The 16,279-nt window shown below is 36.6% G+C and overlaps 1 protein-coding gene across 1 annotated transcript in view; it reads left to right on the top strand.

The window, feature by feature from the left end:
• Dirc2 (disrupted in renal carcinoma 2) overlaps window positions 1–15,687 on the top strand; it is a gene marked incomplete at its 5' end in the record, with an annotated part of 81,362 nt that extends 65,675 nt beyond the window's left edge. The window contains 2 exons of the mRNA XM_013019433.1: window positions 9,191–9,373; window positions 15,059–15,687. Of these exons, the coding sequence (XP_012874887.1) occupies window positions 9,191–9,373; window positions 15,059–15,174 (299 nt within the window). The remainder of the gene's footprint in view (window positions 1–9,190; window positions 9,374–15,058) is intronic.
• Between the last annotated feature and the right edge of the window lie 592 nt (window positions 15,688–16,279).

Below are 16,279 nucleotides of genomic sequence, written 5' to 3'. Positions count from 1 at the left end.
TTACAGGACAGAATCACCTAGCAACACATTTCTTAGAACATGTTCACATCATCAAGCAATATGTAACTGTATGCAGTAATAATATGGACATAGTAAATTAAAAACTAGTTTATTTTGATCAACATATAGGGAGGGTATAAGTGCCAAATGTTCTTGTTTTCTGTAGTCCACTGATCTCATTACTATTGCTATCTCTGCAAAAGAAAAACTGGGTCATCACATTCTCTGCAGATGTACACTGTGTTTGTATGTGTGCTTGCTTCCATACACCTTTCCGGAGATTATCAGCTTTTTTCCCCTCCTTAGGGAAATTCAGTATTTACCATTGTATTCATTAATTGAAGTACTTACAATAGAGAAAATTTTAAAAACCTCATAAATAGATTAACATGAGCTTCTGAATTTCAAAGCTTATGCTACAAACAAAATTATGAAAACACATTATTCACCTTATCTGAGAATGAGCTGTCTAGCCCTGTTGGTCACAACCCACACAGTCATTTTTTTACTGAACAGATGAACACTTGGAAAATGGCATTTTGAAAAATGGTAGCACTTTGGTGTTGAGTTTGCTGAAACAATATAATTTGACTGCCTGACAGAAATTGCCTCGAGAGATTATTCATCGAGTTTCATCTAAAGTTACTAGAGTGCCATGCATGATGTGATACCAAACAAATCCAGGGTAGGGGTTAGGAAGGATGGCTAACTAAACAAAGGTTTTTAGGAATGATGTAAGAGCTGGCCACAAGGTGACTTCTAGTATTAAATATACTCCACTGGATTAAAAGGCATGTGACATGTATAGGCTAGAGAAGAGTAAGCCTCTTGATTTTTATGTGTTAAAATAGCCATATCCCATTTCTAACAGCATGTAAAGAAATAAACACACATATGCACCAAAGTGTGGGGAAACTTAGAAAATCCAGGAAAGAATAAGAAATATAGTTAAAGAAATGCACATTTGTGAAGAAAGGTGGGGTTTAAAACTTTCAGGAAAGAAAGCTAACTAGTGACTTAATTACTCTTTTCAGTATTATAGACTAAAAGTAACTTAGTCATGTGCATGGTTGGTTAGAAAAGGAAAATAGAATAGGGATTAAAATGAGAGACGAGTGGATTTGTGAAAACTCTCAATGTAAGAATCATGAAATGCTCAAAGAATCTATTGAGGAAGATCAGGTAATGTTGATCCATGGAGGTTTTCAGGAAGAGAAGTCAGTCTTTAGTCAGAGTCTGGGTTTCCTGCAGGTGGAGCACTTGCCTGGTTGATCAGTCGGTGTTCCATATTTAGTAGCACGCTGTCTTCTTCAGAACCATACATAATTCTTTTGGACCTGGGAAGTTCCTGGCAAACCTTTACCAATAGTATCTGATTTCGCAGGCTCCACTCTATAAAGGTTTCCCCCTTACAAAGGATTATTAGTTGTACTTCATTTCTGCAAGATCTTTTCTCCATAAGGAACTATAAATGTAACAGTCAGCTTTTATAAGACTACAGTATGCCAACAAAAAGGCTAAATAAGGGACACCTGCAAATTAATAACACAGAAAGGAAATCATAGCTGCTAATGAATGTTGCTACAGAAATATGCCCTCGCCTCATAGGAGCCATTTTAATTAGTGGTAAGTTATGAAGGTCACAGAAATCACTTTTTAGTAAGAAAATGTGATGCTCAACTCAGTGATGTAGGAACATATATCTGTGCATGTATGTGTGTGTATTCTTTATATTCACCCACTGTGCTCAAAATCTGTGGGAAAATATGTAGTTAATATGTGAATATTTCTCTTTATTGCTCAGTTTTGCTTTACAGATCTGTCTTTTTCAAAAAGAAGTATTTTAATTTGCAATATCAAGTTTAGATTATGAAATAGTTGTAGTAAAAAATCTATAACCTAATAATTCCCAGTTAACTTTATTATGAAATAGTAGCTCAGTCACTATGCACAATAGTAAAAGTTTGTCTATAAAGTATATTAATGTCCTAAGCCTACCCTTTAGGGAAGTTTCTTGGTTCTCATATTTAATATAATTCATAATAAAAGTCTATTAGTTACTTTCTATTTTTTATTTTTTAATAAAACAGTACAGTTTGTCTCTCCACCTAGAAGCATTGTAGCATATTTGGTTTTTGTGGTCTGGTCAAACTCTTCTTGTGACATAATTTTAAATTTTTTACTGAACTACTTAAATAAATCTTACTCATTATTTGATACAGTAATCTCTTCTATAACATCTCAGATAAATGTTCATCTGACTACAGCTTGGATATCCTACAAAAGAAAATTACCTATCTTGTTGCTGGTCAGCTCTGAGTCCTAGAAAGTCTTTCCCAGTGAGTTATAACTAATTTGGAGCAACTCCCTCCCTCTTCCATATGGCCCTTGAACTGTTTGAAGGCATCTGTCATATCTCACCTTGGCCTTTAGTCCATTCCTCCTTAGATTTAAATTCAGCACCACTAACCAACCTGAGTATATCAGAAAATGCTTTTCTCCTGAAAACATTCCTGAATCTGCCACACAGAGCCCGGAAGGCTGTTGCTGCTCATGATTAAATGTGGCCTTTTTTGAAAAGAGTAAAATGTAGTTATCTTCTTAGCACTGCCCATACCTGACTGCTGAGCCAGATGTGTGTCTCATTCCTTTAGCAGCTTACATGTCAGGCATCTGACAAGTGGTTTCAAAGAAAGGCTGGCTCAAGCTAAGTTTTCTTACTAGGCAGTGAACTTTATACCCATTTTGCATTTATCATGATTAAAATTCACCTTTTTGTTTATAACATTTTGATGCTCTATTTTTGAATTTCATCTATCTTATATACAGTCACTTTCAGCTTTTGTGTTGAATATAGATTTGGAGAGCATGCCATTTGTGTCAGGACTACTAAATAAAAATATACCAAGTGTTGGTTTTAGTTTTTCAGTCCAACACAGTGGCTAATAGATAACATGCTGGAGTCTGTAGGTCTTTATAATATTATTAGCACTATGAATATCCTTGATAACTAAATTTTTTCTTTTACTTTCAGAACATTCTAACTATAAAATGCTTAATTTGGGTCTGGGAATGTGGCTCAGTGGTAGAGTGCTTGCCTTGCATCCATGAGGCCCTGGGTTCAATTCCTCAGTACCACATAAGCAGAAAAAGCCAAGACTGTGCTAGCCTTAAGCTGAAGAGCTGAGTGACAGCACCCAAGCTCAGAGTTCAGGCCTCACAACCTATAAAAAAATTTTTTTAAAGCTTTATTTACTTGTCTCTAAGAGTTGGCAGAATGGTCAAATGATGATAATATGTAGTATATGTAAAAGCAGTTTTGAAGATGCTAAAAAATATGTGCGTTGTGAAGTTGTTATTGGTAATAACTTGGGTATCTCAAGATTAAATGGAATCATTCTTATTTTTATCTAAAATTTTGTGATTTGTTTCATAATTACTGATTACCTAAGAGTTTGAATATTTTTTAGTAAAAAATGTATTTAGACACAGTTTTCCTTCCCTAAAGTTTAGTAATCTTGTCAAAGGAACAGTACTTTCAGAGTTATGTGTTTGAAATACATTCATTATAACTGTGGTTTGTGCTATAGAGGACTTTAGTTTTTGCAATTAAATTGTAGACCCATACTACTTTATTACTTTGAAAAATATCTGCATCAGCACTTCAATTGTGTTTGTTCTGCTAAATTACCTTGAGTTTTTAATTGAAATGCAGTTTATTATATTTTTAGTGTCAGTATTACAGAAAGTCATGGAAATATTTAATGATCATGTAGCTTGTGCCTCTTTGACGAACAAGAAATTATCTTGTCTGCCTGACTTTGAATAGATGACATTCACCCACTGGATATATAAGACACGAAACTAAAAATTCAAATGGAAGTCAAATTCTGACTTGTAACAATCAGGCTTTACTTTATGCATGCCCCAGAACACTGGGGAATATATTAAATCAGTCCTGATATGGCTGCCTTTCCTCCATTCTGATTGTAAAAATGTTCATTTAACTCTTACCTGTGGAAAGCATTTTGATTCCTTAGTTTCTGCAATATCTATCCAGTGTTTTTTAAATTTAAAAACTCTCTCGGTCATCACTTTTGTAGTAATAAAAGAAGTAAACACTGAGACTGAGACAGCTGACTGAAAATGCTTGGTTTTCATTACTGGATCTCTAAAGTTAGATCATACATTTATTCTGCATGTAATTTGTCTCATATATAATAACCCACTTAACCTACATATTATAGGAATTCTAATAAAGTAAGTGAGAATATTCATGTCAAGATTCTGCATTGTTACATAACTGCTGAGTATGGTTATTTCCTTGGGTCAGCTGATTCAATGATAACTGTTTCTGAGTCAGTAAGCTAACAAACTCACATGAAGTAGAGTTCTTCAACTGTCAATGCATTTGCTAAGACATACACATAGTAAAAGTACTCAAATTCAAATAGTGGAAAATGTATACAGAAGAAAATACTATTCTTCTGTCACTATTTCCCTCTCTAGAGATAATCCTGATTTGCAGTTTCTTCTTCATTTTCCCAGAGAATTCTATACATCTACAAACAAGCATTATACCCTTTCTTTAAAATATAGCACTCTCTTGGGCTGGGAAGGTGGCTCAATGGTAGAGTGCTTGCCTTGCATGCTCGAGGCCCTGGGTTCAATTCCTCAGTACCACATAAGCAAAAAGAAAAAAGCCAGAAGTGGGCGCTGTGGCTCAAGTGGTAGAGCGCTAGCCTTGAGCTGAAGAGCTGAGGGACAGCGCCCAGGCCCAGAGTTCAGGCCCCACGACCGGACCCCAAAAAAAAAAAAATACAGCACTCTCTTTGTCTATGGCCATACCACCCTGAATGGGCCCAATCTCGCCTACAGCACTCTTTTCAGTACCTTTTTCATTTACATATATGAGATATCAATATTAGTGTACATAGAGATACATCATGTCTAATGGCTTTATAAAATTTTAATCAACTCATTGTTGATAAGTAGCTCGTTTTTAATCTTTTACTATGAACAGTATTTCAGTGAATGCTCTTTAAAGACCTATAGGATAAATTCCTAGATGTGAAATTGTTGAATCAGAAAGCATGTTTATTTTTATCAGAATTTCCAGATTGCCCACTAAGAGATGACCAGTTATAGTTTCACCAGCAAGAGAACTTTCATCTTCCTTTTTTTTTTGGGGGGGGGGGTTGGGGGGACAGTCTGGTCGTGGGGCCTGAACTCTGGGCCTGGGCGCTGTCCCTCAGCTCTTCAGCTCAAGGCTAGCACTCTACCACTTGAGCCACAGCACCACTTCCAGCTTTTTTCTTTTTTGCTTTTATGGTGCTGAGGAATTAAACCCTGGGCCTCAGGCATGCAAGGCAAGCACTCTACCACTGAGCCAACTTCCCAGCCCCACTTTCATCTTTCCAAAGAGTTATTTAACGCCTCCTTCCAAGTTTCTTCCAGGGTTTGATATGTTGGAAAACAGCATTCAAAGATACTTCATGAGCATGAAATAAGTTACATGGTCTTGAGGGTTTTCAAAAGAGGCCCTGGCTGAAAAGATCTTTGCCAACTATACATCTGACAAAGGCTTAATAGCCAGAATATACAGGGAGCTTGAAAAACTAAACTCCTAAAGAATCAATAACCCAATTAATAAATGGGCAGAGAAGCTAAACAGACACTTTTCAAAAGCAAAAGCACAAATGGCCAATAAATATGGGAAGAAATGTTCAGCATCACTGTCTATAAAGGAAATACAAATCAAAACAACATTGAGATTCTAAAGACTGTATGTATGTATATATACACATGCATGTATGTATATATACATGCACATATACATGTGTGTATGTATGTATACATACATACATACAGTGGTATTTTATCCATCAGGAAAAATAAACTGTCATTTATAAAGAAATGGATGTATCTGGAAAAAAATCATATTGAGTGAAGTAAACCAAGCCAGAAAGACAAAGGGCATATGTCTTCTCTCGTATGTGGTTGCTAAACCTAAAATATAAAGATATACGTAAACACATATGGGACCATATGTGTGTGTATGATCAAACTGACTAAAATATGGTACACAGGAGAGCTATTCCATGGTGTAACTCCTTTAAATAGACAATTAACAGTTTGACAGAATGAGTATCAGGAACCAATAACATATTTTGACTGGGGGAGGGACAAAAAGGAGGGAAACAGACAAATAGAGGAATGATGGGAGAATACAGTACAGTTGTAATCCTCAATGCACATATGTCAAAATGGAAGAAGAAACTTGCAATGGGATAGAAATGATGGAAGGGTTAACACTGATCAAGATGACTGTACACATAAACTGAACACGTTAACTTGGAAACCCCCTTGTACAACTATTTACAGATAATTTTTACAAAAACAAAACCACCTGGGTTCACCAGAGATACTCTTCCCAGTCATCCTAACTATCTCATTTTGTATCAAGCTTAAGAAAAATCAAATCTTTGTTCAAGACCCTTTGCCAGTAGTCCCCATTCAATATATACTCATCATCCTATTTGTATTATTTTGCCTCATACAGTTCCAGTACATATACATTACGATTATATTTTAGTCACCTCATTTTAAGTTGTCTCATTATAATTGTATGATGTAAAGCTGCTTCAGAAATAAATACATAGGAAGTGTTATCTCTAATCATGTTCCTAAAAACAGCTAATTATATTGTAGTTTGTAAAATTGTACTCAAAAATAATACTTGCTGGTTCCTATGAGCTTGAATTTTCTTCTCATTTATTTAAATACTTTTCATGTTTAACACTTCTCAATTCATCTGTGTTTATGTCAATAGTCCTCTCTGTCCTGACAATCACTGACTAATCAATAATATATTTTAAAGTGTTTGGAAATAGACTACTCTCTAAAAACGGTCAGTGATATTCAATCCCTACATTTCCTGATATACCACTTATGAGTCATGAGGAAGTAGAATATGTCCATTGATTTGTGCATTCCAGGTCTAGTCAAGACAAATGAGGTGTGTGAGGTGTTAGGCTATACTTTGTTTGATGTCATGTTTGCCATGGTATTTACTAAACCTCCTATGCTTCCCCTGTAATTCTGTGAATACTTTAGTCACTGTTACACAAGCAGTATGTTCTTTATTCTCTGTCACTCTTTTGTTCTATATTTTCTATCTATGATTACTCAAGGAAATTAAGGGACGTCAAAGTAATTACCAGTGATTTACATTACTAGAATATACTAAACGCTTGATAATCCTGGAAGGCCAGAGTAATTGTTGAGGGAAGCAGCAGTGAGATTAGAGACATTCTATTAGGAATCAGAAGGACTATTTTTTTTCTATCCCTTTGATAATGTCAGGGACTGTTAATGATCATAATCAGTTACGGTAAATTCTGGTGAAGTTCTATGAATAATACATAAGAGATTTAGTGTAACTCCCTGACTTTCTGCAGTTCCTGATCAGAAAAATTCTGCATATTTTTATTATAATTACTTTCCTTAGAATAAATAAATTCTACTCATCAGTGAATATGATATATTTATTAGGATATAGGCACATATTCTAGGTTTCTAAATAGGTGATTATTCCCCCACTTTCTTTTCACCTTCAAATTAAAATTAGTGAAAATTTGTTGGCAGACAGTAATAATGATAAAATTACTTCGGATAGGGATAATTTACCTAAACGTGTTTAGTGAATGACATGCTTTTTTGTTGTGCCAGTCCTGGGGCTTGACCTCAGGGCCTTGGCAGTGTCCCTGAGCTTTTGTGCTCAAGGCTAGTACTGTACCACTTGAACTACATCTCACCTGGCTTTGTGGTAATTAATTGGAGATAAAAATCTCACAGACTTTCCTGCCCAGACTGGTTTTGAATCACAGTCCTCAGATATTCCCCTGAGTAGCTAGGATTACAGTCATAAACCACTAGCTTATTATATGTGTTTGGTGTTTCTTTTTTTAAAAAAAAATTCACTACAGAATAGTATTAATAGGCTTTTAATGTGCTAATCTAGGACCAGCTTTGTGTTTTGTTTTTTTTGTTTGTTTTTGTTTTGGGGTTTTTTTTCATGGTTTTTATTGTGAAAATACTGCACAGAAGGGTTACAGTTATATGAGCAAGGTAAAGAGTACCTTTCCTATCAAGCATTGTTGCCTCCTCCTTTGTTTTACCCCTACCATCCCTTCCTTCCCACCTCCACAACTACACTCCCCCCTTCTCACAACCCCAATCCTGGGCCTAAATTGTAAAGTTCGTTTTTCAACGTAGTGTGCATCTCATTGTTACAATGGGTCAACCTGTGTTTTGTTTTGTCTTGCTTTTGAAGACAAGATCTCTCCATGTATATCTCTAGGCTAGCCTAGAAACTCCCTCAGTTCCTGCTTGTAGGCATGTACTACCATACTCAGCCTATGATCCTAGCTTCTCAGGAGGCTGATATCTGAGGATCATGATTCAAAGCCAGCCTGGGCAAGAAAGTCTGAGAGACTCTCCAACTAACTACCAGAAAACAGGAAGTGGAGCTGTGGCTCAAAGTGGTAAAGCACTAGCCTTGAGCACAAAAGCTCAGAGACAGTGCCCAGTTCAAAAAAAAAAGAAAGAAAGAAAAGAAAAGAAAGGACCTACAAAAGAAAAGAAAGAAAAAGAAACTGTTGACATAAAACTCATTCTAAAATTCAGAGCTAATTCTAAATATTTTTAAAAATATACTAGTAAATGTCTGTTTGAACTTGAAAACTGTTATGAATCAGTCTCTTTCTATATATAATTTTCCATGGCATTTATCCTTAGATTTGAAGTTCTATTAAAATTTAAAAAGGAATCAAGATTTTTTTGAATTAAGTTCCTGTATTTTATTTTTCTACCTATTTATTATAAGCGTAACCAAGGGGAAAGTCTCTTTAATTATACTGATAAGTTGATTTTGTGCCTTGAAACAATCTGCTAGAACGGAAAAGGGAATAAACTGGTAATCCTTCAGCAACAAAACCTTTTCTTACTTATTGCAGAAAAATCTGAGCAAATACCTAACAGATGTATGATGCTTTGTCAAGCTTTATCATTCCCACTGAAAAGATGAGAATCCAGAGTTGATACTTAGGAAAGAGAACACCCAGAAGACCTATCTCCTATGACTCATGGTTGCTACTGTACAACTAAAACATTCATGTTTTTCTTTCAGTGACATTGTATGCCTCCTGCATTCTCCTGGGAGTGTTCTTGAATAGCAGTGTACCTATATTTTTTGAGCTCTTTGTGGAAACTGTCTACCCAGTTCCAGAAGGAATTACCTGTGGAGTTGTTACTTTTTTAAGTAATATGTTCATGGGAGTGCTTTTATTTTTTCTCACATTTTATCATACAGGTAAGAAGTTTTGTTTACTTTGGTATATATTATGAGAGAAGTTTGTGGCACTGATATATAGACAATTTAGTTGGAGAATTCTCACTCCAGCAAATTACTTTATTTAGCATTTAGATGCCAATAAAGACAGTATCCACTGTTGTTTTTCTTGAAATGTATTCTAGCCCCATGCATCCTCACCCTCAGAGTTTCTTACTTGTCCTGGGTTGAAATGCATTATTTGTGGTTTGTAGTCTCTCCCTAACCCACCACCTGGCCAAGTGATTCTAATTTTCATTTTTCCCCTGAACACCACTGGTGTATTATTTTTTTAATATACTGTATTGTCTTAGCACAGAGTGTAAATTAATTCCAGGGTATAGCTGTAGTTTAAAGCCTTAGGGATGAGTAAGAGAAGGTCATACCATGTAAGAAGAGCTCTAAAACGTGATACTCCAGTAGGCCACATTGTTTATAGGGAACTTTCTGACAGGTTTATAATTGAAATGATAACCATGTTAACCTCCTTGACTGGGAAAATAAAATTTTAAAACATTCAAAGCAATGAAATAGAATCATCCCTGGATGTTGAACAACTAGAGACAGAGCACTGTCTCCTAACCACAGAAAGTGTTCCAATGATAGGTAAAATTCTTCATGTAATTTACAGCAAACCAGAGTGTCTCTGTCCATTAGAATGCAGGTAAAGTAGACGCTAAGTCTGCTAAACCTGATGGGACTTTGGTTCTCCTGAAGAGTGACCCTTATGTAGTCAGAAGTCCACTCTACTCTTCTGTGGAAGCAAATTTCCAGTAAGGAAATATTTGTCCTTCGATTCAGTTTTCTAAACAGAATCTTATGACTGTTCCATGTCAACCTCGAATCCACTTCAGTGTGTCATAGTGGAAATTAAAAGGGTGTGTATTTTTGCTTCATAAAACATCAGAGATGGCTGTGATTCCCCTAGCATGATAGAGTTTTCTAGCTTATGGGCACAGGTTTGCTAAGTGGTCTGTGTGGCCTGGCAAAATGAGTTTCTTTTCCTAGGGCTGATACAAGAAACAGTTTTGTTCTCATGGTATTTAAAAATAATAGTAGATGTCAAATAATGTTACCCTCTAATAAATCTCTCACTGCGATCTCTAGCATATAACAGACATATTCTTACTGAACAGCTTAAGGTAGTAGATATTTTTATTTTCTTTGGTAATGGCAGCAGAAATGACACCATTTCTTCTAATTCCTACCCTACTGGTATAATCAAGGATTTATTTGAATAGAAGAAGAAAGTTTTGCTCTTGGTTTCTGATCACATGTTCCTGTACAAATCTCTGTAGTATTAGCTTTCTTCCTAAACTCTGAAACTACTGTGACTAAATGAAACCTGAAATAATCATTGATTTTAACTCATTAAGATGGTTTTCAGGGGAAAAGAAGTCTCAGTGACTTTTAGCACCTTAGATCATTGATGTAAAGATAGCGTGTGAAAGAGTGTAATTCCAAGGCACCACTAGCACACAGTAGAAGGGCACGTCTTCCAAACATCTAGCTGACTGGCATTAGGAACTGAAGTGCCTACACCTCTGTTTTAAAGAAATGCTTTTCTGTGTGTATTTGTGAGAATATGAATATACACACAAACACACCCTCCATCTTTCTAAGGCTAAGGTTACCAGGAATATGACATTTGTGTTGAAATTATTTTTCACATAGGATTTAATGATCCTGCCCTTAAAATCTACATTCTCTATGAATTGAGTTGTGACTCACAAATTTCAAACCTGAAAACTTGGTGAGACTACATCCTGAAAATACCCTACACAATTTGTATAATAAATTCTCTTCTGTTAATATAGTGTTCACGTTATAATTCAGTAATACAAAATTTTGAAGAACTCACCATGATTAGAAGTCTAGATTTATTTAAAAGAAGATCTAGGTTTCTTGTTTTGCTTTATTTTGTTTTGCTTTGCTTATATTAGTACTGACTCTTGAACTCACATCCTCGCTCTCTTACTTGGCTTCTTACATCCACAACTCCACCATTTGAGCCATAGCTCCAGTTCCCGTTTTGCTTTTTAAGAGACAGGGTCTTTCTCTGTTGTCAAAGCTGGTCTCAAACTTGTGGCTCATATGATTTTCCTGCTCAGCCTCCAAAGTACCTAGAATTATAGACACACCACTGCCCCCAAGAAGAAACCCTGATTTGTAATCACCATGAAGATCAGTGGCATTTTAGGAATCTTTCAAGCTGGTACTCAGCTTCCCAGTCACAGTGTAGAATGTGGTAGGTAACTCCATCTGATCAAGACAATAGAGCCATCTCCAAAATGACCACATTAGAATGTCTTGTCTAGCAAGATTGGTTCCAGTGACAGTTTTCTTGGACATTGGGACCATTGTTATTATTACTAGTCAGGCTTATTTGGAGCTTTGGGTCATAGAGTTGTTTCTATTCTGCTTTGGGCACTTGAAACCAAGTCAGAAGTTTCTTAGCATGTTTTCTGACTTGGATTTTTCAAGGTCACTTTGAACACAGGAGAAGTTATTGTTACATAATATAATCATATTTGTAAAAAGGAATTACTCTCTTTAGTGTTTGCTTTGAGGATCTCTGTGAGTTGAGACAGCACCATCATTGGGAATGGTGTTAGATACTTGGTGTGCTCCAAAATGTATTCTGTTGTATATTCTGAAGTTGGTATTATTTGAGTTTTTTGCTCATAAACTTTTGCTGCAGGATTTATCCATAAAGGTTTTGATTTGACTGACCATGAATTTGGTCTTCCTGAGGTGGGCATTACTTATTAATGGTTACCAGGAGATCTAGGGCAGGTTCAGAAGATGTAGACTCGTGAAAGTAATTTTATATCTAAAAAGTAAATGTGATATGATAGTAAGATCTTCTGGGTAATTAATGTAGAATGAAGGGTACATAGCATTGAACTGTGCTGCTCACCCGGAAGGAGAATGGGGAGGATTTTATTAGATCACTATAAAGGAAAGTAAAGGTTTGGTTCTGTAGGGTGGGAGTTAGAAACAGACTAGTGCCTATATGTGGGTGATCAAACCATTAGCATGGTGGCTCACACCTGTAATCCTATTTACTAAGGAGACTGAGGATTGCAGTTCAAAGCCAGGCTGGACAGGAAAGTCTGTGAGGCTACCAAAAAGGTGAAGTGGAGCTGTGGCTCAAATGGTAGAGTGCCTTGAACAAAAGGAATTCAGGGACAGAGCCGAGACCCTGAGTTCAAGCCCCAGGTCCAGCACAAAAAAAAAAAGCATGGTGTGATTTAAGGGTAAAACAAGATGAAAAGTCTACCAGTGCTTCTGGTTAGAAAAGGAACAGGTAAAAAGATAAGCAACATCACAGTTAGCTCAGAGATACCTAAGAGAGCAACACTACCAGGTACTGAAGAAATGCAGCACCTTGTTACTACAAACTGGCAGAGAAGACTTGACTACAGACCTATAGGCTGCAGAGAAGCAGCTGCAGTGTGGGACAAATTGTGTTAGTCCTACCTTCAAGTACAGATTTATGTTTCTTCCAGTGAGAGGCAAAAGGAAAGGAATGCTCAGTAGCTGCCCAGTCTAAAAAACGAAATACAAACTGGATCAGGATTGTTAGTTTGTTATGTCATGTAACAGAGCTCAGAAAGTCAGTTTGCAACTGACTTTCAACTCAGAAACTCAGGAACTCAGAAAGTGAGTTTGCAATGTCTAATTCAAAGTAATGTTTAAGCAAGCCATTTCCTGCTTATTAAAGCACCTAAGCTGTGATTTCTGTGAATATGAATTGCTATTTTCCTGTCTCGACCCTTTGCTTTCTGAAAAGGCAAGTCATTTCAAAGAACACTGGCAGTTGGTTGAGCCAAGTAGATTTTGGCTTTTCAGAGAAATGACAGCAAAAAACAATCAGCAAACTATGACACCACAGAACAATTATAAGGCATTTTAGAGATGTCATCTGAACCCAGGTGGAAAGAATAAGTTAACAACTCAGATGAAATGATCCGTCTGCTTTGGCAATATTTGACAAATTCCTCAGCAAAGACAAGTTGATGGCAGCATGTATGTTCTCTAGCTCCTCATAAATTAAAATTGCTAAGATTTAGAAAAACATCATTGTTGCAGACCACGTCTTCAGATATCATACTTTATCCCACTGCTTAAAAAGTAGCCTTAAAGCCAGAGTGATTCTTTTTAGTACAAATAGTATGCTTTTATCTGTAACTTTGTACTTAAAAAAAACTGTTTGGTCTTGCTTAGTAATATTATCATCAAAAATCCAGGCTGTCTGGTTAATTATAATAGCAGAGAATACCTGGTGTGTCATTTCAGGGAGTATGAGAGTAACAACAAGGCCCGGGTCACTGCTTCCCACAGAATTTATTTATACACAACCTAAGAAAGCAAAGACAATGCCTTTATATACAAGTGCCTTGGAAATATACATCTTTTTTACCCTGCAGAATAATAAGACTTTTTAAATGTAGTAATTGAGAGATGAGGAGGCAGCATTTGTGAGCATATTATAGAAAGGCACTGCAGTGCCTTGCGTACCGGTTGGTTTTCTGATTTCCATTCCTAAGCATAAATTGCTCTTTTAGGCCATATGAATTATGGATTAAACTAAAGCAGCAGTGTAGGAATCTTTAGGATGATTTTTGAAGATTAAGACAGTATTAGCATTTTATAGAAGGACAAAGCGAAAATAAAAGCCTATAGAAGTGTAACCAAGAAAAATGAAATTTGTTTCCCCATCCATTTATTTGTTTTTACTGGCACTGATAAATGAATATGAGACAGGACAGGTTGTCTCGAAACACCAACAACAATCTCTTTGCACCAAGGAGCAATTTACTATACCTTGGGATTGACAGTATGGTTAGGCAAAAGGAAGCTGACGGGGTACAGATGCCCAACACAAGGTTCCTGGAGCCCCAGTCAGCAGCTAGCAACTGGCCCACAAATGCCCTACCAGCGAGTCCTGGATTCGTGAGAGAGCCTTTTCGAAGAAGCAGATTCTCAATATCATTAAATGAGATAACAACAGAATTGCCTATGTTTAGCAGATGTTTATAGGTTTTCCAATCATTGGCATCATATGTAATCATTCATGCTAGTATAAAAACAAACTAAAAAGAAATACACCAAAATACAGGGTTGTCTCTACAAATAGAATTACAATTGATTATTTTAATGTTTCACTTTATTTGTTCATATATTTGCTAATATGATTTTGTAGTGGTTACTTCTTGACATTTTTGCTTGGAAATGAATAGTTAAAAGGACAGTAAGAAAGTGATATATGGATATTCTGGTGGTTTCCTCTTTGTATTTCTAATCTGGCAGACATTTCTAAACAGGGATGAGAGTGATAGTGATAGAGGACATTTAAAACACAATTAACAAACCAACACTTTAGGGTGATCATTTTTTTTCCTTTGACATGACATAGTAGATGGATTGTGCAGCCAATGTCAACATGAATTAAATTGACAAAAAGTTATTTATGACAGTGGTTGAAAGCATTCCTCAGGAAAGCCCTATAATGATCTCACTGCTTAGTGAGAGGCAGTTTCCAAGCCTTCTGGGCTCATTCTTTTGCAGTGCTTGGGAATGCAGAGCAGCCTCTACCCTGTGTACAGGTGGTATTCTGCTGGTGCTATGTGAATGCTTAAACTGCATGTTTTTGTCTTACAGAGTTGTCTTGGTTCAACTGGTGCCTTCCGGGGTCGTGTTTGCTCAGTCTCCTCCTCATTCTGTGCTTCAGGGAATCCTATGACAGACTCTATCTTGATGTGGTTGTCTCAGTTTAATAGCACAGACTTGAAGGAGTTTAAAAGGAGACTGGAAATCAATACTGCACACTGCACATTTGCTCGGAATTGCACAGCTAACAGGAAAAAAAAAAAGAAGAAAGAACCTTCACTCAGAGGTTTTGTTAGGTTACAGTTGTCACATTAATTTAATTACTGTTAGGTGATAATAATGTGGGACTTGAGGTTATGGGGGATTTTACAACTCTACAAGAGGCATCCCTGTGCCCGACTCTGGGGGAGGTGAAGCACTACCTAACTTGTCCTGTCTTTTCTGTGCCAGTGCTACTACTGAGTAACTATTATTATGAGAAGACATAAAAGGCCTCCATCACAGGAAGGTAACTCCTCCCAAGTCACATGACAGGATAGGAAGTAATGCCACTAACTTCTAAAGAAGTTTGAACCCTGTATCAGATTAATTCCAAAATAGCCAAACAGTATATCGATGATAAAAATTAGCCACATGTACACTACGTGTTTTTCTAATAAAGCCATTTCTTATATGACTCCGTCTTTTGAGCCAGGTGGGAAGCCTTTGGCCATTCTTGTCATGGTGATCAGGTGCTTTCCAGGACGTCAGAGAACAGCCCCAATCTGCGTCCTGACTCACCCTTGCTTCTGAGAATACCCTGTGACCTGCTGGACCTTATTCATGACAGCAGGGATGACTAAATATTTGACTGGTGCACGTGATTACTGTCAGGGAATGTGTAATTCAGCACTTTGTTAAAAGTGAGGTGACCAGCCACACAGAGCAGGTGTCTTCCTGACCTGTAAAGTCCAGTGCCAGCTGTAACCCTCCACAGATAGATTTGATTATTAAATGACCCTGTTTGAAAAACAGTTTCTAACATTCAACCCTTTAAACCTGCTGAGTGATTCCAGCATTGTGCCCTTGTACTTGAATTTAAGTTGTTAAATATTTGCTTCTTTATAAAGTCAGTGTGTTCAATTTTGCCAGTACCTATCTTTCTTTCTCTTTCTTTCTCTCTTTCTTTCTTTCTTTCCTTCCTCCTTTCTTCCTTTCTTTCTTGGTTCTGGGGCTTGAACTTTGGGTCTAGGTGCTATCCCTGAGCTTCTTTTGCTCAAGGCTAGCATTCTA

The sequence above is a fragment of the Dipodomys ordii genome, unplaced genomic scaffold (genome assembly GCF_000151885.1).
Source record: "Dipodomys ordii isolate 6190 unplaced genomic scaffold, Dord_2.0 Scaffold45, whole genome shotgun sequence".
Taxonomy (NCBI): Eukaryota; Metazoa; Chordata; class Mammalia; order Rodentia; family Heteromyidae; genus Dipodomys; species Dipodomys ordii.
Note: the sequence above shows the minus strand (reverse complement) of the source record. Positions and strands in the feature narration are given on the sequence as shown.